Genomic DNA, 27,453 nt, shown 5'->3' with positions numbered 1-27,453 from the left:
GGTCCCGTAGGTATGAGGGTCCTAGGCCAAATAGGGCTTTAAAGGTTAAAACCAGCACCTTAAACCTGATTCTGCACTCCACCGGGAGCCAGTGCAGCTGGTATAGCACCGGGCGAATGTGATCCCGCAGCAAGGACCCTGTAAGGGGTCTCGTCGTGGCATTCCGCACCCGCTGAATAAAACATTAAACATTTAAAAAACCTTCCCTATGCAGGTGTGCCTTCAGATGTCTTCTAAAGGTTATCACCTTGGCTGGGGGGTCACATAACTCCATACCCTCTGACATTTCGCCACTGAAAATAGGGACAGCCTACCATATCCGCCAACATTTCTCCAATGAAAAGTGTCCTAAGGAAAAGCGGGACATTCCGGGATCAAATCAGAAACAGGGACAGCTTCTGTAAATCTGGGACTGTCCTTGGAAAATAGAGACACATTCCTATTCCTAAATATGAATAAGCAATCCTATTCATATTTAGCCACAAGCAAATCCCACTATATTCAAGACTACTTACCCCCCAGGGAAGTGCACACACTTACTAGGGAGTAAGCTACACTAGGCACTATACTATGTACTTCTGACTAAGCATTCATAAAGGTAAAGGTAAGGGGACCCCTGACCATAGGTCCAGTCGTGACCGACTCTGGGGCTGCGGCGCTCATCTCGCTTTATTGGCTGAGGGAGCCGGTGTACATCTTCCGGGTCATGTGGCCAGCATGACTAAGCCACTTCTGGCGAACCAGAGCAGCGCACGGAAACGCCGTTTACCTTCCCGCCGGAGCGGTACCTATTTATCTACTTGCACTTTGACGTGCTTTCAAACTGCTAGGTTGGCAGGAGCAGGGACCGAACAACGGGAGCTCACCCCGTTGCGGGGATTCGAACCGCTGACCTTCGGATCGGCAAGTCCTAGGCTCTGTGGTTTAACCCACAGCACCACCCGCTTCCCAAAGGCATTCATAGGACTGCACTATTAAGCATGTGACTGTTCACTGCCATACTGAGCATCGCAACTAAGAAGAAAGTCTTGCGGAACTCAAAGCAACTTTCTTCTAAGAAGGGTGCATAAGATCACTGAAAGTTTCCCCAAAGTTTCATGGGACTTGCATGCCACTATACATGTCTAGCCAGACAGAAGTCCTATTCAATTCAATGGGACGTACTCCTGAGTAAGTGTGTACAGGATCACAGTCTATGTCTTTCTGGATTGCACCCATTGGATGCAAGCCGCCAGGCCAGCTGCTCCAACCTAACAAATGGAGATAGTACAGCAATTTTATCTGGTTAATTGCTTCCATTATTTTTAATGAATAGAAAACCAACAGATGCTATCCTTTTCACTATCCAGTAAAACCTCTATACTATTTTTTTTCAGGAGTTAGGGCATTTCTCAGTATCCTTTTGCTTATTACTTTACCTCTCGGTCCTTCAGACACAAAAGGACATGATCCCTTAAGCCACTGCTACATTGCGGGTGGGTAAAAGAAGCATAGTTTAAAAATCAAATCTTGTAATTTCAGCCACTTTTCCATAGCCTTGGAAAAGCAAGACAGTATAAAGATATACAGTATAAAGTATACATCTTTTATAAAGATGTATTACGCTGGTAATGTTTTATTAATCACTGCTACAATGCATACAATTCATCTTTCATTATTTATATTTTTAAGGTGCATAAACAATAGTTACAGCAAATAAGTAGAATATAGTAGTTTTCAAAGTGTCAATGCTAAAATTATGACTGTCTATTAAGAGATGGGATAGCCCCACATGATAATTATTGGTTAAGAGCTGTAGTGTGTTGGTAGTCAGTGAAGTACAAAGAACTGGTTTCTACAATCCTTTAAACAATATGTGAAGTCCATGTGATTGCAGTAAATAAAACACATTCCGCTGTAGTCTCTAATTTTTCCGCAAATTAATAAGAGTAAAATACATTTAGCTTGTTATTCCTAGACAATTTGCGCTCACCAAAAGAGCATTTACATTTGATAGACAGATTATTATTTAATCATTTTATAGATTGTGTACACATCCATAAACAAATTATTGTAAAATGCCATGTACCGCAATTGTCCTTTTCTTTGGTCCATAATCATTGCTTCTACCTATGAAATGGCCCAGCTTATGCCCATTAGGAAAGGTTAATTATAAACACTGTCAAGAAAGTCTTCCTCAGACATATTAGATATGAATTATTATAGACTAACCAAAAGGAGGAGGATCAATAACTGCAGGAAGTAGACATTTTACTTGTGATTTTCACATTATGGTACCAGGAAAGGTTCTATGATTATAAGGGAAAATATGGGGTGAACTTTAGAAAATTATTTTTTTAATGGTACTTTAAAGGTAGGGGTGTTAACACTGGAATTAGCTTAGATCTGAGTGAAAAGGCAAATCTGAATCTACAACAAGCATACCTTTGTGGGAATAAATGCGACATTATCAAAATTACAGAAGTAAGTGCCACTGAGCGCCACAGAATTCATGTTCAGGGCATGTGTGCTGAGGCCTACAGCTTTAGAAACATGTCATCTGGTCTTAGGGTAAAATGTTCCAATGCCAGAACGCAAAGCATCAGTCACAAGGGGAAAGACTAGTAGAAGGAACTAATGGCACGAGGAGAAGGAGCTTACAAACTGCCAATGGCCCTGTAATGCAGAAAGAATATTTTGTTTCCATGGCAAAAGTGGGCTGTAGGGCACCTAATATATACTTGATTTAAATAGAAGGAAGATCTAAAAGCTGGGGGTAATTATCGGAGCCAACCGTCTTGAACAGGGGTCAGCAAACTTTTTCAGCAGGGGGCCGGTCCACTGTCCCTCAGACCTTGTGGGGGGCCAGACTATATTTTTTTTGGGGGGGGGATGAATGAATTCTTGTGCCCCACAAATAACCCAGAGATGCATTTTAAATAAAAGGACACATTCTACTCATGTAAAAACACGCTGGTTCCCAGACCGTCCATGGATTTAGAAGGCGACTGGGCCACAACTGGCCGCCGGACCTTGGTTTGCCTACCCATGGTCTTGAATGATACAGGATGCTGCCTCAGAAGCGGTAGTGGCTCAAACAATTTATTATTATTATTATTATTATTATTATTATTATTATTACACTGCCCTATACTCGGGGATCTCAGGGCGGTCACAGAATAAAATCAAGATATAAAACCACGAAATACATAATAAAAACAAAAACAACCCAATACCCCCCCACCACAAAAAACACATTTTAAAAGGGCATAGGATGTAAATCAGATCAGCCAAAGGCCTGGTTAAAAAGGAACATTTTTGCCTGGTGCCTAAAGGTGTATAATGAAGGCGCCAGGCGAACTTCCCTGGGGAGAGCATTCCACAGATGGGGAGCCACTGCAGAGAAGGCCCCGTTCTCGTGTTGCCACCCTCCGAACCTCTTGAGGAGGGGGCACACAAAGGAGGGGCTCAGAAGATGATCTCAGGGTCTGGGTAGGTTCATATGGGAAGAGGTGGTCCTTGAGGTATCGCGGTCCTGAGCCATTTATTTGCACCATTATATGCATTATATAATATATATATAATGCATTATATGCATTATATAAAATCAGGCACATGGGCTCTAGCAGACCTTCCAAGTGTCCTTATTTTCCAGGGATAGACCCAGATTTACAGAAGCCATCCCAGTTTCTGATTTGATTCCAGAATATCCCTCTTTTCCTTAGGACACCTCTGTTTTCATTGAAAAATGTGAGGGGCGGCTATTGTCGGACGTCCCTATTTTCTTCAGAGAAATGTTGAAGGACTTATGCGACTCCCAGGCCAAGGAGATAAGTAACTATACAACCTTTAGAAGACACCTGAAGGCAGCAATGTATAGGTCATTATGTTTTTATATATGTTGGAAGCCGCCAAGAGTGGCTGAAGCAACCCAGTCAGATGGGCAGGGTATAAATAAATAAAATAATAATAATAATGATGATGATGATGAAATTCATCGGAGAAATGTTGGAGGGTATGCTCCAGGAGGCAATATCGTTGTTAGAGGCCAGGATCCAAGGAACCATGCGATTGGTGCTGTGTCCAAGACTGCTTTGATCTACATTTTCTAGGAGCTTTTTATAGCAGACTTACTGCTACTACTGAAAGAGCGACACTAATGGTGTTCCACTTTGGGGAATGAGTTACTCCGGGAGTCATGACAGGCAAGAACATTATTTTCTCAAAGGCTTTTTTAATGCTTGTATTCTACTCTATTGTATTCTATTTTATTGCAGCTGCATTGTAAGCCACCTTGTGGAGATAACTGGACCAAAAAAAAAAGCAGAATATGCACCTTTAATGTGGATAAATAAATGGATGTAGCAAAGTGTTTCCTAAAACAGAAGGGACTTTCAAAAGTACTTTTGTAACATGGCTCTGCTGGTTTGTTTGTAGGTTTTTAAAAAAGGGGGGCGGGTAAACAGTCCCATGGGATGTGTCCAAGCTGTAGTTCTGTGGGTTCCAGACAGCAGCAAGGATCCAAAAAGTATTTTAGGTTGTGTGACTTCTCAAACATAGGAAGGAATCAAACACAACTGCAGAAGAGCATACAAAAAAAGCAGCTGCAAAAATTCGTGCTCTGGAGTGCCTCAGGGGGAAAATCAAGGCACATTTAATAGTTATTTGGACAATTTATATACTGCTTAATTGCAGTCATCTCTAAGCAATGAACAAGTCACTCAATCCAATGCAATAAAGGTTAGGAAAAAAAACACAAAACCCCAGTTAACATTAAAATAATGGAGTTCTGTTGTAATGCCTGCTGAAACAAGGGCGGAAAGTCTTCAGTGGGTGCTGGGGGGTTTAGCAAGGGGAAATATTCGTATCGCTCCTCCTTCATGCAAAGTATGTTTGTGGCTTGTCCATTATGCAACTTTTGTTGTGTTGGTACAGCGTTCAAAAGCAAGTAATCGGAAGATAAGGAGTCCATCAAAAGAAACTGGAAACCATAGTCCTGACAGCTCTTTTTGTGCATGTTGACTCCTCTGACTTTGAACCGAAGACCCCTTATGCCATCTCACAGGCTGCTTATGAAATTGCCCTTTAGTTGGAACCGGGGTGGGGAACCACTGGTCTAGGAGCTGAATGTAGCTCCCAGACCTCTCTGACTGGCCCTTGGAATTTGCCCCAGGCTATGCCCCTCACAACTGTAACCCCTCTTACCTAGGAGTAAGTCCCATTGAATTCAACAGGACTAACCTATGAGTAGACATGGCTAGGACTGCACTGTTGGCCACTCTGAGGACAAACAGCATAATTCCCACAAGGGCCTACAGGAATGCCCTGATGGATAGTTTTGGTTTAGAAAGGTGGCTTTAGGAAGGTAAGATTTTGAGCAAAGATATTGTGTGGAAGGGAGAATACGTAAGCTTTTCTTCACCTCCTATTTTTCCATACTAGATCTTCCCACTAAGCTGTCCCATGGGATGTGGGTGGCACTATGGTCTAAACCACTGAGCCTTGGGCTTGCTGATCAGAAGGTCGGCGGTTCAAATCTCCGGGACGGGGTGAGCTCCTGTTTCTCGGTCCTAGCTCCTGCCAACCTAGCAGTTTGAAAGCACGTCAAAGTGCAAGTAGATAAATAGGTACCGCTCCGGCGGGAAGGTAAACGGCGTTTCCGTGCGCTGCTTTGGTTTCGCCAGAAGCGGCTTAGTCATGCTGGCCACATGACCCGGAAAAACTGTGGACAAAGGTCGCTTTCCTCGGCCAGTAAAGCGAGATGAACACCGCAACCCCAGAGTTGTTCACAACTGGACTTAACTGTCAGGGGTCCTTTACCTTTACCTTTTAAGCTGTTCCATGCCCACCTAATTCAATAATTCTACAGTTGATGCATGTTTCCTCAGTTGATGCATCATTTCATATTTTGGCATTTAACGTGTAGCTTGCCTGTGATTGTCAACATGGAAGACTTGAGGATTAGGCCTATACGTATTTTGAACAGCAAAAGTCACTTGTAGTTAAATGGGTGACATTACAATGGTTGTTTTAGGGTTGTGCAGAATGCAATGCGTTATATTTTATTAAAACCCCCACAAACTAATACTTATTACAGTATGGAGATCAAAATATCTAAATCCACATCTATCTAAACTATTATCAAACATGAACTGACTAAAGAGGTTAAAGTGAACAACCTGTGCAACGTTAAATTAAATAAATTTTACGGGGAGGAAGCAAGGGATGGTGTCCAACTAAGTCTGAGTAGAACCATTAAAATTAATGGACTTAATTATATGAGTCTACCCTGAGTATGGCTAATGTTCAATATCATCCTAGTAATGATCACTGCAGAATTTGGAAACTCTGAATGGTTATGCAATTTTTTCTTGAGCATCGCAAAATCTGTCTAACTTGATGGGGGGTCACTGCGTCCATAAGGCAAAAATGACAAAAAAACTAAAAAATCCTCAAAGGAGTATAATGGACTACAAACACGACAGAGGCACCACAGATGGAATAAAAGTGAAATCACCGTTAGCATCAAGGAAATACCCGTTGTTCCAAAATTTACAATTACACTTGAAGTTTCCAAAAATCCAGGAAGTTTAAAAACATACATCTTATTTAAAAGATTAAAATTTAGGACTTACATGCATAATAAAGATATAATAGCCAACATTAATTTAGTGAGTTGTAAAGGAAAGGAGGTTATGAAATATTGACAAAACCCAATTATTTTCTCTTTTGATAACTGTACATATTCCTATTTATGCTTTGAGCATAAACTGGTTCTTACAAGGTTCATTTTCAAACCAAGATTCATACCACAAAAATGGAACGCCCCTATTTAGATCAATGGCTATATTGGATATCTATATATCTATATACACAGTGGGATCCACAACTCAGATAAGTGAAAGGATTGGGTTTTAAACTTAAGTCTTAAGGGAAAACCAAGCAATTTGAGTTAAGGGAGCTGCGAGTCAGGTTGTGCAAAGCCAAAGAATTGGGCTATAAACTTAAGTCTCGAGGGAAATCCAAGCATTTTGGATTAACTGAGCCGCAGATCAAGTTGCGTATTTGTGAGCAAAGGGGTTCAGGGCTCTTATGCCACAAATGGAACACAATACTACCTTCAGGGATTTTAATAAATGTAGGGAATACGGCAAGCAAAAGAGTTGCTGTCCAAATAGACTGACATACACAGGCCAATGTAGCCTCTAATGACAGAGTAAGATAATGACAGGCCCCACTCAAAATCAGCAGGAAGAGGGAGATCAATCTTGGCAGAGTGAAGGAAAAATGCTGGCTTTCTTCATGTTAGCTCATCTCATACATATCTGTCTTCAGCTGCTGCCCAGTACTGTGGTGCTCTGCATTAACTACACAGTGGATCAATAACAATTACACCTTCTCAAAAACATGACACATAGCAGGATTGGGTTGACATTTCACTTAGGCCAACATTGATCTCAGTGCATCTGATTCCAGCCCTAAATTCAAGTCAGGCCTGGGTCTAGTTGGAATAAACACAGTGTGTGTGTGTGTGGGAAAACAAAAGAGGAAACCAGCTGCTTGGCTTGGATGTAAAACGGCACATTTACCCCGTGTACGCTACATTTGCAATCTACTATTCTTCCTGTTGCTACTAGAAATTCTGAAAGTTGATCAAAGGCTATTAAAAAAACAGCAACCCCAAAAACACGGATTACTCACCGTGACATCAATGTTGATAATATCACCATCTTGGAGAGGGCGGCTTAAGCATCGTCATAGGAGGGGAGAAAAAACAACAACACATAATGGTGATAGGCAGTTCTCAATAAGGAAATATAAGAACACACACACGAACATGCACATAATCACATATACACCTAAACAAACATAAGAGGAGCGAACATAATTGAGCAGAACAGGGAGGAGGTAGATGGAATCGCCACTTTTGGTCTTTAAGCTCCCACCGGTTCAAAAGAATCCCAAACAAATAAATGGGATAATATATCATAATATAAAATAATATAAAAGGCAAGAAAGGAAAATTATAACCATCATTATCTTATCACAATTACAAGACTGATGGTTGGCACCTTTTACTTTGTGAAGAGGCAATATTAATTAATAATTAGCTATATATTGGTGTATAATCTTTTTTTTTTTAATCCACCTTTAGGTAATATAATTTTTCTTTTGAGTGATTTTCTCTCTCTTGGATGATAACGCCGCATAGCCTGCTGGGAAGAGATGGCAAAGCACTAATCATTGTTTTTATTACTGCACACCTTCCTTATGTGCCAACATCATTTTCTTACAGCATGACAACCAGCTGTATTAAGACTTTTTTTTGGTAGCATTCAATAAAACTGCTGCGGGCACTGGGTGCAATTCACTAAGCGTGGCTGCTGTGAAATCTCTATTAAGGAAGAAGCTTCCGTTCAGACCCATTGAATTAAACATTGATTTGTGGCAATGGCATTGGGTGGATTTAAAGCACCGTGCATTTATATTGTATAAAATATAAAAAGAAATACACACTGTACTTGCAAAATATTTCAATTCTGTAATGGGAGGGAAAAGAAACAAGAACTCGGAGTACCTGTCAGGAATCCCATGGCACACCACGTTGTTGACTGAGGTACAAACGGATTTTGGAAAATTTCCATAGCCCAGAGGTGATGGGTAGGCATCTTGCCTGATTATTTCATGGTGAACCAAGCAATCTATTTCTTCTGTAGTCATGCCAACCTGAAAGATTGTGATTTAAAATTTGCGATGAATTAAGTGCCTAGTGGGCCCTGCATATGGAACACGATAAAAGGAATGCTTTTAACGAGAAACTAGAGCTACCACACAGCTTGTGCCCCTGACAAAAATTAGCTTCCTTGAAGAACGGTTCAATACCAGGCACCTGTTATGGGAGGCACTTGGTCACTTCCAGAAGAAAAGCAAATGGGTAGCTCGGGATTTTGGACCCTCAGGAAAGACTGCTCTCTAACAGGAAGCCCAGTGGCCACAGGGACATCGAAACATAAGGAAGTTGCCTTGTACTGAGTATTTATTTACGTAGCTCACCATCGTTGACACAGGCTGTTAGTATCTCTCCAGGGTTTCAGCCCTACCAGGAGATAACGGGACCTGGACCTGGGACCTTTTGTATGCCAATTAGCTTCTGGGCCCAATTAAAAGTGCTGGTTTTGACCTATTAAGCCTTTAACTGCTCAGGACCGCTATATGTCAAGGACCCTCATATAAACTGTCCCGGACTCTGCTTTCATCATCTTAGGCCCTTCTTTGTGTGGCACCTCCACAAGGCCCAGAGGGTGGGCCTTTTCTGTGGTGGCTCCCCATTTGTGAAATGCTCTCCCCAGGGAGGTTCACCTGCCGCCCTTATTATATATTTTTAGGCACCAGGCAAAAACGTTCCTCTTCAACCAGGCCCGTGGCTGATTAATATTCTACAGCCTTTTAAATGTATCTGTGGGAAGGAGGGGGCGGTTATTGTTTTATTGTTTTGGTTTAACTATTTACTTGTGTCTTGTCTTGTATTTTTTCTCTGTGAACAACTCTGAGATCTCTTGATGAAGGGTGGTATATAAATTTAATAATAAAAAAGAAAATAAGATAAGATATACACTGCTCTACCACAGAATTATGGTCCTGGAGCACTCTTTGACTTGGTCTGCCTTTGTAGCAGAATGTCCAAGTAATAGCATGGGTGAGGGTAATTTATACTTCAGGTAGTGGAGTTCATTTATGAATCCTACTCTAAATAAATCAGTCCTCAGGTAGCTTGCTAGGTTAGAACCTGTATTACTGTTACGTTTCAGTTACAAAGGAGGTGCTTATGTAGGGAACTTTCAAAAGCGGTATTCTCCCACCTGTAGCCATCTGAAACAGTACAGGCTATTCTGCCATATGTGTTGGTTGGCATCCATCTGTCTTGGGAGACAATGGAGGAGAGCACCTTTGGGGTTGAGGTCAAGCTGTTGGAAGGTTGCAGCACCTGTTGTGGCTGTAGAGGCAAGTTTAGCTGAAGGCATCTGGTTGTGCTGCTGCAGAGGCACCATGGCGTTTCTTCTCTCTCATTTCTCCACTGGTCGCTGCTATGGATACACAACTTGACTGCCTGTCTCCAGGCACTGTGGTCGTCTGCAAGGAACTCCCGTATGGCAGGGCTGATGTGGCCTGCCTTCAGGTCAACTTTGCAGACATCTTTGTGGTGCAGAGTTGGTCTGCCAATTGGCCTGGTGAAGGAAGCCAGTTTCCTCCCAGGAGCACATCCTGCCATCTTCCATTCTGTGGACGTGACCAAGCCAGCGTGGATTTCGCTGAGACAGGAGTGCGAACATGCTGGGAACGTGGGCTTGAGAGAGCACATCTTTGTTTGGAGTTCTGTCCTGCCGTGTGGTAACCAAAATTCTCCTGACGCAGCGCATGTGGAAGGCGTTGAGGCATGGCTCCTGATGGTTGTAAGTTGCCCACGACTCACTTCCATAAAGTGAAGTAATACCATCTCAAGAGGTACAGCCTAATCTTCCACATGTGTAGACCACACCTTAATCTGGAAGAGATTGTGCAAACTGAGGATTCTCTCACTTGACCTCTGTTCTTCCTGGAAGGTCCTTATAAAGTGAGAATGGCAGCATTGACGGCAGCAAGAATATTATTGACACAAAAATGGAAGCAAGAAGAATCACTGACAAAAGAAGAATGGAGGATGAAATTGATGGACTATGCAGAATTGGATAAACTAACTGGAAGAATTCGAAACCTGCGGGACCAGAGATTCACAGAAGACTGGTGTAAATTTACGGACTATTTGAAAAGTAACTGTGATGACCAGATTACGTTTGTAGGTTTGCAAGAAGTTTTGTGAGGTAAATTATTTGAATTATTGCAAAAAATGGCTAAAGAGGTGGATTGTGAGTTAAGATAATTAAAGGCAATAGGAATTTAAGAAATGCAGAAGAAATGATAAAAATGGTGGATCATCAAAGGTGCTGACGGAAGTCTAAAAAGATTGTATAAGATGTGAAGTTCTGTGGAATGTATAATAAGTGGTATGTTGAAATTAATAAAAATTATATATATATTAAAAAAGAGAATGGCAGCATTGTGGGGTTGACGGATGCTTTGCTGGTCTTGGGGTCCCAGCTAATTCCCAACAATGCCACCATCTTGGGAGCCACCCCCCAACACTGGCTAAATTTCATCCTTACCACAAATGTACCCTTTGCCTTTCCAGGCCACTTCCACGCATCTGCTGAAGTAGATTCCTTGGTGCAGGGTCCTGCGTTTTTGTTACGTTACTCTATAAAATGCCATGTATACACTGATAGTGCTATATAAATAATGAACCGCAATATGGCATTTGCATTCTCCTGGAGAGCCATTTTCTCCTCAACAGCTTTAGACAAAAGAATTTCCTGTTCCAAACTTCTCTCTACAATCAAAATTATTTTCCTCTGTATATGCTAGCACCACATTCAGAATTGCCATGCCACTTTAATATTTCTATTCATACTTGGAAACAGCTTGTATAGCAATGTAAGCAGCCCTGACTACAATACAATTTAAACCTGTATTAGCATTTTCATTTTGACACCCCGGTTTCAGACACCTATCATTTCCAGAAACTTCCATTTTTCTGGCTTGGATTTTCCAGATTCTGTTTTATACTGGAGCTGATTATTTCCAGTAAGAATTTGAGAGGAAGAAGAAGAACAAGAAGAAAGCTCTGGACCATTTTTGAATATGAGTAAAGTGGAGGAAAATATACACTTTAAATATTATCATTACAACTCTTTTCCCCAGAACAGAACCAGCTGTGAAATGGCGAGGGTTGAAAGTTGAAATTTGGTAGGAAAACCTCCCTCATTGTCAAGAAGTGCCTTTGAGTGTTCCTGTGAAAATTGGTTGTGATTTGAATGAGCTATAAGCCTATGAATACGACACTTTAGCAGAGGCACTATGATAGGTATAACTTTCAGTCCCTTACTTTGGTTTCTAGCCATATGCAGCAGCTCTCAATACAGCAAAAAGATTTAGGAAACCAGGTCATGCCATAACTGTGCATGGATTCCTTCTTCCATGTGAAATGGACATAACAGTTGAGGTTTGGGAGTTACAATGATGTATGTGGGAGCACATCAGGTGCTGCAATGGGTCTAAGCCATTCAAGGAATTCTGTTCTTTCACTCTGGATAGAATTCCACCACCGCGGAAGATGGGCAATGATCTCACTGCCTTTGGGCAGAGAGGCAAGCTATAAATAAATGAGACAGACATACTTTGTCTTCACTGACGTACAGCACTGAAAACTCATGACCCAATGATGGCTGTTGTGATTTTAACAACAGGCAGTTCAGCAGGTTCAGTTTCTTTCCCAACACTGCTACAGATCCAAGCAGGGTTTGAGATGTGGACCTAGGAAACCAGGGCTCCATCTGCAATATACATTTAAAGCGGTATCGTGACACTTGAAACCATCATGGTTTCCCCTCAAGACTCCTGGGAACTGCAGTTTGTTAAGGGTATTGAGAGGTGCTGGGAGACACCAGTTCACCTCACAAAGCCACAAGTTTCTGAGTGGTTTAACAGCCATTCCCTCTTTCAAGGGAACTCTAGGACAGTGGTAGGCAACCTAAAGCCCAGGGGCCAGATCCGGCTCAATCGCCTTCTAAATCCGGCCTGCAGATGGTCCAGGAATCAGCGTGTTTTTACATGAGTAGAATGTGTACTTTTATTTAAAATGCATCTCTGGGTTGTTTGTGGGGCATAGGAATTCGTTCATCCCCCTCCCCAATATAGTCCAGCCCACCACATGGTCTGAGGGACGGTGGACCGGTCCACAGCTGAAAAAGGTTGCTGAACCCTCCTCTAGGATTTGTAGCTCTGTTGGGGGGTGGGGGGAAGTCTCCTAACTCTCAGCACCGTTAACAAACTGCATTGATTCCTGGGGGGAGGCCAAGCTCCTGTTTCGATCTCTATCTGTTTCCTCTTTGGTAGTATGTTTTTATGAGGCTGAAGGGGCAATTTTCAACAGAACAAGAGAAGTGTAGGGGAAGGTTTGTCCATCTTACTTTTTTTTTCCTTTACAGAAGAGCTTTCCAAACTTTTCAGGTTGGTGACGGAGTGCGGAGAGCATTCATGAGACACAGCTACACACTGCAGCCCACACAGAGTTTAGAAAGCTTTGCTTTATGGCATTCTTATCAATTTCTTCCAATTAATTCTAGATATCACTCCCCCTAAGAGCAAACTCGGTGTATCTGAATGCCAACATGTATGCCATCAAAATGAGAGAGTTATCAGCATGCCTGGGTGGAGTGGAGAGGGGATTCTAGCTTGATGCCTTGCCCGCTGGAGTGCATGAACTCAGGGTTGTCATACGTCCGGAATTTCCCGGACATACCCAGAAGACTGTAGTTGGAAGCAGTGTCCAGGCCGAAGTCACCAAAATGTCAGGGAAATTCCAGACATATGGCAAGCAATGTTGGCAGTGTTGTTTTTGCTAATTTCCCTAGAAAACAGCTCAAAATAGGCAATTTTAAAAAGCGATTTCGCTTTGTGTCTGGATTTTGACTTTTTGAAATATGGCAACTCTATTTAACATCTCTATGAGACCACGGGGAGAGAATGTCTGGGGACCTGGAGTGTGTCGTCATGAATATGTTGAGGATGCGTAGCTCATTTTCATCTTCATCTGATATCAAGGAAACTGTTGATGTTCTGGATTGGAGTTCTGGTAGTTGTAATGGGTGGGGTGAGGACTAATCATCTGAAGCTTAATCAATACAAGACAGAGATGCTCTTCCTGGTTGTGTGGGAACAGGCTCTGGAAAAAGGATTCAAACTGTTTGGGACGGGGTAGCACTCCGCCTGAATAACTGGTTTGGAGGTACTCTTCAATTTACCCTTGCTCCTGGATTCTCAGGTGACCTGAGTACCTTTGTCCAGCTTAAACTGGTGCATCAGCTACGCCCATTCCTGAGGAGGTCTGACCTATGCAGTTGCATCTAGACTGAATTTCTGAATGCATTATACATGGCCACATTCACACATCACTCTAAGCCATGCTTTGGCGCTATGCAATGGCATAGTGTGTGGGGCACAGGGGCGGCTGCCCCGCGCGCAAAATTGTTAGGAGGCACGAAATTTCAACACCCAGTGCTGTCTCAATACAGCTGCACGCTTCCCTCGCTGGGATCCGTTGGAAATGGCTTCTTCATGTGGACCAGGAAGTGACCCCTCCAGACAACAGAACAACTCTTCTTATCTCTGCGACTGTGATCTCCTGGGTGATGCAGAGGCCATTAGGCCGTTGAATGTGCATGCATACTCTGTCAGTTTCCCTCCCTCCCACCCTCTCCGTGTGGCCCTGGGCCCTGGCAACCAACGCTACACCACTGGCGCCATGTGGATGAGTCAGAATAGGCAGTAGCAAAGTGTCTGCATTCGCACTCCCCTCTTCTCCTCCTGCTGGCTAAGAGGACTTCTTCAGAGTATAGTTTCAAATTTTAAGAATCCCAAATTAGTGTTGTGTTCAAACCTGGTTTAAAGCTAGTTTAGCAAGCCAGCTTCATAACCCATGGGTTTGAAGTTGGCTTGTTAGGAAACAGTTATTTTTTTTCTTCCCATGTTCAGCCTGTACTCAACACTGATGTTTGGAAGATCAGCAAAATGTGTCAAAACCAGCCTTTCACTATCAACCTGGATAGCTCAGTTGGTTAGAGCTTGGTGCTGGTAATACCAAGGTTGCAGGTTCGAGCCCTGTTTGGGACAGCTGCTTATTTGGACTAGATAACCCTTGGGGTCCCTTCCAACTCTGATCTATGTCTTTTCTTTTATCACTAAAACATATTTCTCCTTGGGCCTCTTCATTCATATCTTTTGCTTTTTGCTTTGGTCCCCAAACCAGGTGCTCGACTTACATTCCGGGCTTATCACTTCATCCATACGGACGCCATGTTCTTGTTCTCTGTCCTGGCTCCCATTTCCCTGTAATCTTCACCAGAAACTTCTTTGGCTTATATTTAAAGCTCAATATGCTCTCGCTATCTCTTCTCTTCTCTCTACGCCACCTCCATATCTTCACGGCAGTCCTGATCCCCATCTCTTGTTGCACCATATTGAGTGCCCTTGAATCTGTTGGCAGTAACTCCACAGGGTATGCCCAAACACAGTCAGCTGAACAGACATTTCTATTTTTATAATGTTCAAGAGAGCTTCTGCAACGGAGAGATCAGGTCCACCGGTTGCATCTTCTACCACACGGTCCGTTTCCCATGAATACCAATGAAACACAAACTGCAAGATTATCTGTCACAAGTCTGCCGCACTAAGAAGGAGGCCTGCAATTTCAGCGATTGGACTTGATGGCCTTTTGGTCCCTGAATTTTTATATATTCATTACGGCCACAGATGTAACAGATTCTCCAGGCTGCAATCCGGGAACGGTGTCCTCATCAGGGCCAGCCCTACCATTAGGCTGAACGAGGCAGCTGCCTCAGGCAACAGATTTTGGGTGTCATGAAAGAGCAGCAAACTGTTAAGTCATTTAATTTCTGATTATTGTATAATTACTGCCAGGAAGGGGGGAAAGTGCCTGTGGGAATTTCTGGCCCAAGTGCCAAAATAGCTCAGCCAAAATAACTTATGCGACTTGACTTGCTTCGGCTGTGCCCCTCAGTTTACACTTAATCCGGTGTCAACACGACTTGCAATCTGACACTGTGACGGGGGTTGTTTTGTTTTTAACGGTATAATGCATTTATATTTATGTTTCTAATTTGTTGTAAAGCGCTTGGAGGCCTTCCGATAACAAGTGACTAACAAGTCTAAATAACAATCATAGGTCTTACTCCTGAGTAGGGATGCACAAGATTGTAGCCTTTGTGTTACTGGTATTAACCCTGCCTGCTCAAAGGAGGTCCTGATAAGTTCAATGGGATTTACACTGTGTACACAACATACCTTTAAAGCACGTCTCTCCCCAAAATAACCCTGGAAGGTGCAGTTTATCATGGCGCTGGGAGCTGTAGCTCTGTGAGGTGTAAACTAGTTGGATGGGTGGGGAAAACATGTGCTTTAAACACATATAGTGTGCATTAAATGTATGTTGTGGTACACGACTTATTCCCAGGTGAGTATGCAGAAGACTGAAGCATAATTGGGTCAAGCAGTGACTAAAGTTGGGTGCAAATGTCTGGCTGCATAATTCACTGAAATCCACTAAGGAACCAAAACTGATTTCCAAAAATACAATCTGTATTGAAGTAATGCTGACATTGCGCAGCGTTAATCCAAGCAGTATGACAAAAAATATTTATAAAGGGGAAATATTAATATTTTTTAATTGCATCCTGCTCTGGAATCTGAGTGGACTAAAATATTTTAAAATAAAAATATACAGACACGCACAGACTGTATATTTTTTTGTTCTCAGAAATATACCATACTTTTCCATGTATAAGACTAGGGTTTTTTTACTTTAAAATAAGGTTAAAAATATGGGGGGCGTCTTATACACGGATAGTGCATATGCCCATTTTCTAAATTTGGGGTCCCCAAAAGCAAGGGGCGTCTTATACATGGGGGTGTCTTATACACGGAAAAATACGGTAGTTAAGCTTACTCACTCGTTTCCATAGTGCCCGAAGCAACATGGAAGGCACTTGTGCTCATGCATGGAGAAGCTCACTAAATTCATTTCTACCCCAGCTCCAGCTTCCAGGGCTATGTTGCATGATCTGCTGGAAGTTCCCTGAACTCCAGAAGTTGCTTTTTTTTGGGGGGGGGGGCAGGGAAATCCTGCTGCTGCTGCTGGAAAAGCACACATGGGACACCCCATGTGGTTCTTTGAATCTAACCTCCTGGAATTAATATGCGCAGAAGGACAAAGTTACAGCTCAGCTAATTATACAATTTCCCAGTGGGCTACAGTGAAATCTGAACAGTGCAATTCTATACACCTCTACTTGGGAGCAAGTCCCATTGGGCTCTGTCTGTATCTTCTTTTGCCACTCCTTCCAAGTAGTGTCTCCATGCAACCAAAATTATATTTCCTATTTTTAGGGCAGATATTTTTTTTTAAAGCAAAATACCCTCAATTTCTCAAGATCTTGTAAAAGGTTCTTCATAAAGCTCTTCTCTTAATAAAAGGGAAGCAAACAACATAAAAATATCCTAAAGAGACATGAAAAAATAGCAAGTGCTCCTGACGTTATGCCACGGCCTGCTTTATAAATGAGTCTGAAGCTCAAAATATGCCTGTTTAAGGCATAGAAAGGGGAGGCAGGAGCAGTAAAATTGCTAAGAAAGGAGTGAGCAGCCCAATCCAATTTACATAAATGCACAGCTGAAAATTAGCAAGTATGAACAAAGGGATTTTGCTTTGTGACTAAACAACGCTGAATCTCATGTGCCTTAGGACAAACATATGCAACATGGCATGTTGGAATATATATATTCAAGTAAATTGTATGTCAAACCCTGATTAAATGCTATTAGGGTTACATGTAGAGCTACAAGTGCTTTATTTACATAGCATCTAATACGTTATACACACTCCTGGTGGAAACCGGAATCCAAAGACCTTTTCTTCGTTCATACAGACAAGCTCCAAGTCCCAATTTTTCCAGCTGTCAAGAAAGTTAGTTTTCCATATTCTCCTTACAGGCATGGATCTTAGCCCACCTTTCTGGAATGAGGCAACATGAATAATAATATTTTTTTTAAAAAAAAAAACCCTTTTGAGATACAAAACATCTGAAGGCAGCCCTGTATAGGGAAGCTTTTTAAAGGTTTAATGTTCTGTTCTGTTTTTATATATGCTGAAAGCCACCCAGAGTGGCTGGGGCAACCCAGTCAGATGGGCAGGATACGAATAATGAGTTGTGGTTGTTAAACAAATGTTCTCAGCATATAAGCTTAGGTGAAACTATTCATTCTGAATTTAGGGCTCTTTTAATGCAGAGCTGAGAGCACGGTTATGCTGAAACTCTCTTTTCACTATTTCTGCAAACTTTTTTTTTTTTAAAAAAGGATATTTCAATACAAACCAAGAATGGCATAACTCAAAACATGCCGGACAAAAAAGGAGAGGACTGGCCAAGCCTCCATGTGGCGGTCGTTACCTTTAAACTCTTCCCAGCTAGAAGCAGGACGTGACGGGCCAGTTGACAAGCCTGGCGAAGCCCTTGAATCTGATCTTCGTTCTTAATTTCTATGTAGTCTCCCCAGCTTGGTACAACGCCTGTCGTCACATAGTCTGGTTTCTTTATGTGCTTGGGAGGGGGGGGGGGAAGGATTGAAAATGGAAGATCAGAAAAAAAGAGAGAATGACAATGGGATCATTTTCTCAGATAGAGCCCCCTGCTTCATGGCAGCTTGGCCTTTCGTTCGCCCTAGCGACCTTCCTAAGCCATCAGGGCAAACCCTCAAGGCTGCCTCAGTGTTTCTGCCACTGCCCTTTTGAACTTAACGTTGTCCGTTGCCAGCAACTCTTGATAGTCTGTTAACCTTACAGCACTGAAAATTCAAAATACCGCAGCTGCTTCCCAGTCGGAGGCTTAAAACTATCAGAAGGCTCCTCAAAGTAGCCCAACCGGCTCCTGTTTCGCAGCCCCGTTTTTTAAAAAAACAACGGCGCTGTGTTTTCGGACAAAACCCAGCGAAATTGTTCGGTTTCTTCGTGGCTATGGGGGAAATCGAGGGGGAGGAATCCCAGCTTTTTAAAATGTAAGCCACAACCCACCCCCATCCACAAAACAGCACAGGTGGGAATTATGTGGAAAAGATTAATAATAATAATAATAATAATAATAATAATTATTATTATTATTATTACTATTATTATTATTTATTGAATTTATATACCGCCCTACACCCAGAGGTCTCAGGGTGGTTCACAGAACAAAATCAAAATATAAAACCACAAAATATATAATCGAAATAAAAACAACAACCCAAGAACCCCCAAATTCAGGGGGGCGACTCCAAATTCAGGCAACTCTTTACTTAATTGCTTCACTGGACTTTACTACGCAACCGCACACATCTTTATACGCACAAATATAAACACACATATTATGGGCCGTGTTTGCACAATGTGGTAAATAAACCATAGTGCAACCTTTCCGTAAGTCCTGGACAGCAAGTGTAATCAAGAGGGATGGAAGGAATTGTAGTTTCAATAATCTAGAAGACACCAGATTGTGGAAGATGTCTATAGTTACTGGTTTGCCATACCCTCCAACATCTTTCTAATGAAAATAGGGACGTCCCATTCCATAATGATAATTTTACTATTTATACCCCGCCCATCTGACTGGGTTGCCCCAGCCACTCTAGGCAGCTTCTAACATACATAAAAACATAATAAAACATTAAACATTTTTAAAAACTTCCATATATAGGATTGCCTTCGGACAGCTTGGTGGGTCGGATAACTCCATACCCTCCAACATTTCTCCAATGAAAATAGGGACATCATAAGGAAAAGCGGGGCATTCCGGGATCTAATTGGAAACTGGGATGGCTTCTCTAAATCAGAGACATCCCTGGAAAATAGGGACACTTGGAAGGTCTGTGAGAGCAACTTTGTGCTGTTTTTTTTTAAATTAAAAAATTATTCATTTAAAATATTTTAGTCCGCTTACGAATGCTGCCCATGGCCTTCCCAAATAGCTTATTGTAATAGCTTATGATATTAAAGAACAAAAGAAACGAAAATTTAAAAATCCCTGCTCATGCTGTGAAGAAAAGAACCACGAACTCCGGTTCAGTATTACAGCTGACACAGACATTGTGGTTTGTTTTGCTCCCAACAAACCATGATCTGTAGTCAAGGTTCATTTTTGGACCGTGGTATTGCCACCCACTCTCCCCCACTCCTGTATCCCGAACTGACAGCACACCATTTGTATCTTCACAAAGTTGTGAATGGGCAAAAGGGATAACCTTGGGAACTGGCTATTTATAGATGGAGATATTCTAGGACTGTGGATTTTATTGTTGCTAGAGAAGGCAGAAGACTGTGTGAGTGCGTGAATTAATGAATAAATAAAAACGGTTTGGGCCCTGGCAGTGAATACAATTACCGTATTTTTCGCTCTATGAGACGCACCAGACCACAAGACGCACCTAGTTTTTGGAGGAGGAAAACAAGAAAAAAAATATTCTGAATCTCAGAAGCCAGAACAGCAAGAGGGATCGCTGCGCAGTGAAAGCAGCAATCCCTCCTGCTGTTCTGGCTTCTGTGATAGCTGCGCAGCCTGCATTCGCTCCATAAGACGCACACACATTTCCCTTTACTTTTTAGGAGGGAAAAAGTGAGTCTTATAGAGGAAAAAATACGGTAGATTTGGGCCCCGGGCAAACCCTTGTTCAGCATTTACGTTATCCTGCGGGCTTTGCTTCATTCGTTTGAAGCTATTTGCTCTCCAGGGATGTTTATTGCAATGCATGCTCTCTTCCTGTGTAGTACTGCAGTTTGGATGTGTGGCTTTACCTGCAGGACAGATGGGACTGGGGTGTAGAGTTAGTCTTGACTTTGGACAGAGGGTGAGGCCTATTTCTCAATGAAGTGGTAAACCTGTGACTGGGCTTCTGTTGCAGAAGGCAGGTGGAGACTCGTGTGACTAAATGTGCCTCCCAAGAAGCACACCAATGAAAACCTCTACATAGACAGCAAGCCTGTCAGGATAAAGGCTAGGCTAGAACTCTTCTCTCCAACATGCTAGTTTTATATATATAGGGTTTTTGTACGGGGGAACATTCAATCATATGATTTATCAATCTTTAGCCTTAAACTGTAGAGCCCAGACATTCTATATACATTGGACGCTCGGGTTGCAAACGTGATCTGTGCGGGATGCACGTTCACAACCCGCGGGTCACAATTCGGCGCTTCTGTGCATGCGCAAAGCGCGATTTAGCACTTCTGTGCATGCACAAGCGCCGAAACCCGGAAGTAACCCATTCTGGTACTTCCGGGTTCGGTGCGGTGCGCAACCTGAAATCGTGCAACCCAAAGCATCTGTAACCCGAGGTATGACTGTATAAATCAAGGGCGGGGAATCACAGGCCGACAGGCCACTCTCGAATTGCCAGGGGTTCTAGTTTTGCCTACAAAGGCACTTCTCCAACACCATGCCCACCTGAAGATGCCAGCTGCTGGACAGGAAGACAGGGCTCAATCTTGCCTTGCCTGCATGCCCTGTTCCCAGCATGAAACGGTATCAAGCCATAGAGGCAGTAGGATGCAATCTCCACACATCAGCTGATCAGCAGAGATTCAGATCTGCTCAAAAGCACTGTTTGCCGCAGTTCACATGCTTTTCCTGCAAGCAGGCAGGCAGCAGTGGCTGCCACTGGTTCAGAGAAGAGCACGAGCTTCTTCAAATACAGCTTTTGAGAAGCACTTTAAGGCAACTCCTATGCTCCTGTTGCAGCTGAAGTGCGGGGGCTGCATTTCATTTCAAGGAAAATGGGGACGGATGCTTCAAGCAGCACTTTTGCAGTGCAGCCCTAAGCAGATTTGCTCTCAGCAGTTGTGAAGGGAGAGCCATCCTGCAAAGCACTGAGCTTGGGTGTACAAGAGGGATCTCTCTCATGCAACCAAGCCCAATGCTATGCAGGATCACTGCCCACCCCACCCCCGCCCGTCAGCAGCTAATGCAGGTGAGAGAAATACTTTTTGGTGCAGTTGTGCAAAATAGTTCCCTGCCGAGAGTTCTCTTACACACCCAGACTCAGCGCTAAGCAGGATCTCCACCCCATACGTCCCGAAAATGGCATCTGGGGGGATTTTTGGAACTTGGCAAAATGTCCGGGGAAACCTGGACATATAGCAACAGGGGTGATTTCTTGCCAAAATAATTTTTTCTTTCTCAGCGTGGGCCTCCCTCCCTGGTGCCCTCTGATGTTGCGCGCTCTCTCTCTCGCTCTCTCTCTCTGGATTCAGCTATACAGCTGCAAATAAAATGTTTTAAGTGTGCTTTAAGTAAGTGCAATATACAATGTGACACTAGATGGCAATGGTGAGCCTTATGGAAAATTCAATGTATTTTTAATAACGCTTTTAAAAAAAAGCATCTTCAGTTTTTATGTGTGTAGATTCCACCTCTCTCTCCCTTCCCTCCTATCTCGTCTCTCTCTCTCTCTCTCTCTCTCTCTCTCTCTCTCTCTCTCTCTGGAAAGAGAAGCTGCTGAATTGCAACTCATTACCAAACTTAAAACCATGGAGAGACCTGGCCTGAACAAAGACATTGGATTCTTATCTCATTATACATGACAAAGCCATTTTTCACCTTCTCACCCCTTGCTTTTTCCTGTAAGACCTATTGCAGTCGTTAAGAGTCGTCAACAGGCTCATCACAGCTATCTGCCAACCACCCATTCCCACCACCCTTCTGAGTAATAACCCTCCCCACCTTCTCACTATATAGAAGGATCTGGCAACTTCTGTTTCAGTGTATCTGAAGAAGTGTGCATGCACACGAAAGCTCATACCAAGAACTAACTTAGTTGGTCTTTAAGGTGCTACTGGAAGGAAAAAAAAATTATTTTTTTTGTTTTGACTATGGCAGACCAACACGGCTACCTATCTGTAACTCTCTTTCTCAGTGTGAGGCTGGCTCACAGCGCTAGCCACCTGACGGAGATGTTCAATGGTGGGAGGGGGTGCCTCGATGGGGGGCGGGTGTCCGGGTTTTTGCTCTTTGGAATATGCCGACCTTACAAAGGCGAGAAACAAAGCTATGTTTTGCAAGCAAAGGCCTGCTTGCAGTTGTCATTTGCAATCTTCAGGCTTGCTTATCCTGCCTTTGTAAATGGAAGGGGGAAAAACAAGGAGTTTGCTGTCCCTATGCTCGGAGCTTCCCAAAGCATGAAACACAGGGCTGACTGCGGTTCCCAAGTGGGAACCCCAATTGCAACAGGTGGACGGGCCCTGCCCACCTGCCAATAACGTGATGTCACGGTAACGCCATGTGACTAAAAGGTAGTAGGAAGCCCCTGCCCACCGATCAGATTTGGCCCACGATGCTGATTCTGATAAGGATTTGCACCGTGGAACCCAATATGTAGGCAGCGCAAAATATAAAAAAGGCAACTGCCAAAGTGCTGCTCTTTGCAGACACAGGACACGCATAATAATAGACACAAAAATTTAAATACACTTTCAGTGAGGTTGTTCTCACTATTCGCTATCTTCCTTTTGACATTAAAATCAGAAGGCAGATTGGTTGCTCTGGCATGCAGGTCTTAGCACTGTGCTTTGTGTATGTAGCTACATATTCCAGCCTTTTAAATCTGAATATTGATTTTGGTATCCTCCCTTTAACATGTTGCATGGAATGGTTTTTTTTTTTTGGATGGAGGTGGGGGCAGATTATGGTTGGGGCTGTTGTTGCCTATTGTTTTAGCTGCACAGTGTAACCCATCCTGGGACCTTCTTGCGAAGGGTGGGTAAGAAAAACAAATAATAACAACAATAGCTACAGTAGTAATAGTAAATAATATAGCAAGGGAGCAGGCAAATCAGAACAGAACACAGCTTATTTCTTTGATCTGCATCACTGAAGGCATTTCAGAAAACAGGCAAGCTTCCTGGGTTCCACAATCTCTGCAAACCGGTTTTCGGCATTTCATCTGGCACCACATTTATAGATAAATTCATGCACCTGTGCTACTACTACTTTTCTGAAAACATCTAAGATGTAGATACTAGTTTCCTTTCCAGAATCCAGAGCTTGCATAACAGAAGCTAGTAATAGCCAGAGGAAGCAATGTTAGACTTGGGATATCGGGATTATAAGAGGGTCCTGACAGAGCCCTCACGTCTCCTTCCTACAGCCCAGTGCCTCCTTACCTGGTTTTGGGAAGGCAGTGCAAGAGCTGCAGGGGTATGTGTGTCAAATGTTGCCCAGGGCTGCCCCCAAAAAGGCTCCGAGGGCCAATTGCGGCCCCTGGGCTGCGTGTTATATTGCCCTGCCCTAGCAGGTGGGTAAAAGCGGGGCAAGGTAGGTATACAAGCCCCACCCTAAACATTCCCCATGTGCCAGCTCCACTTCCGACCTTCAGGTGTTGAGCTCAAAGGTCTGAAGGGAGGTTCTAATCGTGTCATAGGAGTTCCCAATCATGGGGAGGCTTCTAATTGCATTTAGTTGGAAACTGCAACTAATCCAGATGTGACTGGAAGCGGCTGCCAGGACCTTATAACACCGGTCCTAAAGGAGCTACACAGATTCCCAGTACATTTTCAAGCACAATTCAAAGTGTTGGTGCTGAACTTTAAAGCCCTAAACAGCCTCAGCCCAGTATACCTGAAGGAGCGTCTCCATCCCATCATTCAGCCAGAACACTGAGGTCCACTTCCAAGGGCCTTTTGGCGGTTCCCTCACTGCAAGAAGTGAGGTTACAGGGAACCAGGCAGAGGGCCTTCTTGGTAGTGGCCTTGTGGAATGGCCTCCCATCAAATAACTAAACAACTTTTAGAAGACATCTGAAGGTAGCCCTGTAACTGGAGGTTTTTTAATATTTGATGTTTTATTATGTTTTTATATATGTTGGAAGCTGCCCAGATGGGCGGGGTATAAATAACAAAATTGTTTTTGTTGTTGTTGTTGTTGTTACCAAATGTGCTTTGAATCTCCCTTCACATTGAGCAAAGACCTCAACACAGAATGCAGGAAGGTCTTTGAAGGAGCTGGGACACTGTAATGGGAGTTGTCCTGAAAGCTCTTCTTACTTTAAGACTTACACTGAACTAATTTTTGAGCAAATCATCATGGGATCAGGTCCTAAACATAGTTCAATGAGAGTAAGCCCTATGGAAACCAATGGGACTCGTTCTGAGTAAATACCGCATAGGACTGGACAATGCGTATGTCAAATCTATGAAACAGCTTGAGTTACTACTTTCAATGAACACTGAAATTTAAAAAACGGCAACCTCAACCCATACTTTCCAGGTTGCCTTTTAAAACATGCCATCTCTGTATTCCAAGAAGCTAGTTTCAGCAAGTAACAGGAAGGTTTACTTGATAAGATACATAGCAGGGCAGCTCACTGACCTTTTAATAAGCATTTCAGTTTTTAGGTGGAAGCAAATAAACAAAGCTGGAAATGGACAGAAATGTTTTTAAGTTTGCTATTTTTAAAACGTACAGTGATATTCCCCCCCCCCCTCAAGTGCAGTCAATTCACATTGACTTGACTTCTAACCAATTGCAAAATATCTTTCTTTTTTAAACAACGAGGCTAACAAAACAAAACAAAAATCGCATTTGGGTTTGCGGCAGCTGAAGGAGCATCAGATTTAAACTGGCTGAGAAATTGATTTGTCGCTGTCCTTAGCATAGCAGGGAGCAGGGAACTTGGCTCACCAGCGTTCCAATATCAAATCTCAGCCCTGGTAACAAAACCATGATTCAAACTCCCAGCTGTCAGGGATGAATGTACTTGATCACTCGTGCAGTCAACCTTTATATTGACTGGAGAAAGGATCAGATAATAGAAATTACAGTACCTTAGGAACTGGATGAGCCAGAGAAACCATAGCTGGCCAGACTATGCTATAGGGAGCATTTCTTTGTCTCTGGAAAAAGAGATATCTTCTTTGCTGAATGCTTGACTGATTGTGTAAGTAGATATGATCAACTGCTGAAGAGAAAAGTCGCTGACGGCCAGTCGTGCAACCTGTGGATTGATATAGATATATATATAATATCTACATAAAAGGAATCATTAAATAGCATTTTACGACGGCATTGCTGTTACAATCATACTAAAACTACCAATGAAACCCACAACAAAACCCTATGCCCTCTAGAAAGTTCTGCTTTGCTAAATCTTTTTAAGCGTAGCTTATTTACACTCACAGAACAGTATTTGCTGGGAAGGATGTCAGCATCTTCTATCTAGTATAAATAATAATAATAATAATAATAATAATAATAATAATAATAATATTTATACCCCACCCATCTGGCTAGGTTGCCCCAGCCACTCTGGGTGGTTTCCAACACATATAAAAACATTTTTAAAAATCAAACATTATAAACATCCTGATACAGGGCTGCCTTAAGGTGTCTTCTAAAAGTTGCATAGTTCTTTATCTCCTTGACATCTGATGGGAGGGCAGGCACCACTACTGAGAAGGCCCTCTGCCTGGTTTCCTGCAACTTCACTTCTCACCGTGAGGGAACTGCTAGAAGGCCATTGAAGCTGGACCTCAGTGTTCAGGCTGAATGATGGGGCTGGAGATGCTCCTTTGGGTATACAGGGCCAAGGATGTTTAGGGCTTTAAAAGTGAGCACCAACACTTTGAATTGTGCTTGGAAACTTGGGGCTGGAGATGCTCCTTCAGGTAAACTGGACCTAACTCCAGAATAGAAGGTTATCTAACCTTATTAGCAGACGATTATAGCTTACTATAAGACACATTAGTATGCACCCATAAAGGGAGAGCAGCAAAAGTCCTCCATAGTTTCCAAACAACTGCTCTTGGAACAAAATATTTTCTCCTTACCTCTAACATGGAACCCAGTTAGTTCCTGATGATGATACACCAGTTTCCCCACTCCGTATTAATTTATCCAGGCCAATCAAAACTAATGTATGGAAGTACTTTTCCCCCTGTGGTCATGGTTAAACAAAGGAGCCTTATCTGAGTTTCCTTTCTTTGATGATTAATGATCTCCTTCTTACTGGAGACTTTTTACTCATTTATTCATATAATCATTGTTGGAATGGGTCCGAGGGTCATCTAGTCCAACCCCCTGCAATGCAGGAATCTTTTGCCCAATGTGGGGATCGAACCCGCAACCCTGAGGTCAAGAGTCCCATGTTCTGCCAACTGAGCTGTCCCAGCAGTTGTATCACATATCTTCAACATAAATATATCTCGCTTTCATTCATCCTTTGCACCCAATACAGGACATCTGTATAACATGGTCATACAATTTTATAGAAAAGGGACACATTATTGGTTGTTATATCGAATTCTACCGCCTGCCCCCCATCTAAGTTACACAGTGAAAAACAACAACAAAGGGAGAGGACGGAGTTTGGGGAAGAAGTAGCAAGGCCTGAATGAATGGTAAAGTAAGAATGATTTGGTCATTTAAAGCACTGGGAACTGTAGTTTGTTAAGGGTTCCGGGAACTGAAGCTCTTTGGAAACTGAAGCTCCCAGGATTCTTTGGAGGAAGCCATGCCTGTTAAAATGCTATAAATGCATTTTAAATGTGATTTGCTAAAAATGTTTATACAGTGGTACCTCGGGTTAAGTACTTAATTTGTTCTGGAGGTCCGTTCTTAACCTGAAACTGTTCTTAACCGGAGGTACCACTTTAGCTAATGGGGCCTCCCGCTGCCGCCGTGTGATTTCTGTTCTCATCCTAAGGTAAAGTTTTTAACCCGAGGTACTATTTCTGGGTTAGCGGAGTCTGTAACCTGAAGCGTATATAACCTGAAGCGTATGTAA

General features: G+C 42.8%; 1 protein-coding gene across 7 annotated transcripts in view; it reads right to left on the bottom strand.

Moving 5' to 3' along the window:
- Window positions 1-27,453, bottom strand: part of METAP1D (methionyl aminopeptidase type 1D, mitochondrial) — a 100,418-nt gene that overhangs the window by 29,074 nt on the left and 43,891 nt on the right. For 6 of the 7 annotated variants that reach the window (XM_083572170.1, XM_083572171.1, XM_083572172.1 and 3 more), the window contains exons 2-5: window positions 25,496-25,665; window positions 18,099-18,248; window positions 8,558-8,706; window positions 7,681-7,723 (exon numbers count right to left, since the gene is read on the bottom strand). In XM_083572170.1, coding sequence (XP_083428296.1) covers window positions 7,681-7,723; window positions 8,558-8,706; window positions 18,099-18,248; window positions 25,496-25,665 — 512 coding nt within the window. The remainder of the gene's footprint in view (window positions 1-7,680; window positions 7,724-8,557; window positions 8,707-18,098; window positions 18,249-25,495; window positions 25,666-27,453) is intronic. The other variant, XM_083572173.1, reaches the window with a different exon arrangement.

This window comes from Podarcis filfolensis (genome assembly GCF_964270895.1).
Source record: "Podarcis filfolensis genome assembly, chromosome: 1".
Taxonomy (NCBI): domain Eukaryota; kingdom Metazoa; phylum Chordata; class Lepidosauria; order Squamata; family Lacertidae; genus Podarcis; species Podarcis filfolensis.
The sequence above is the reverse complement of the archived record's forward strand: the minus strand, read 5'-3'. Positions and strand labels throughout refer to the sequence as shown.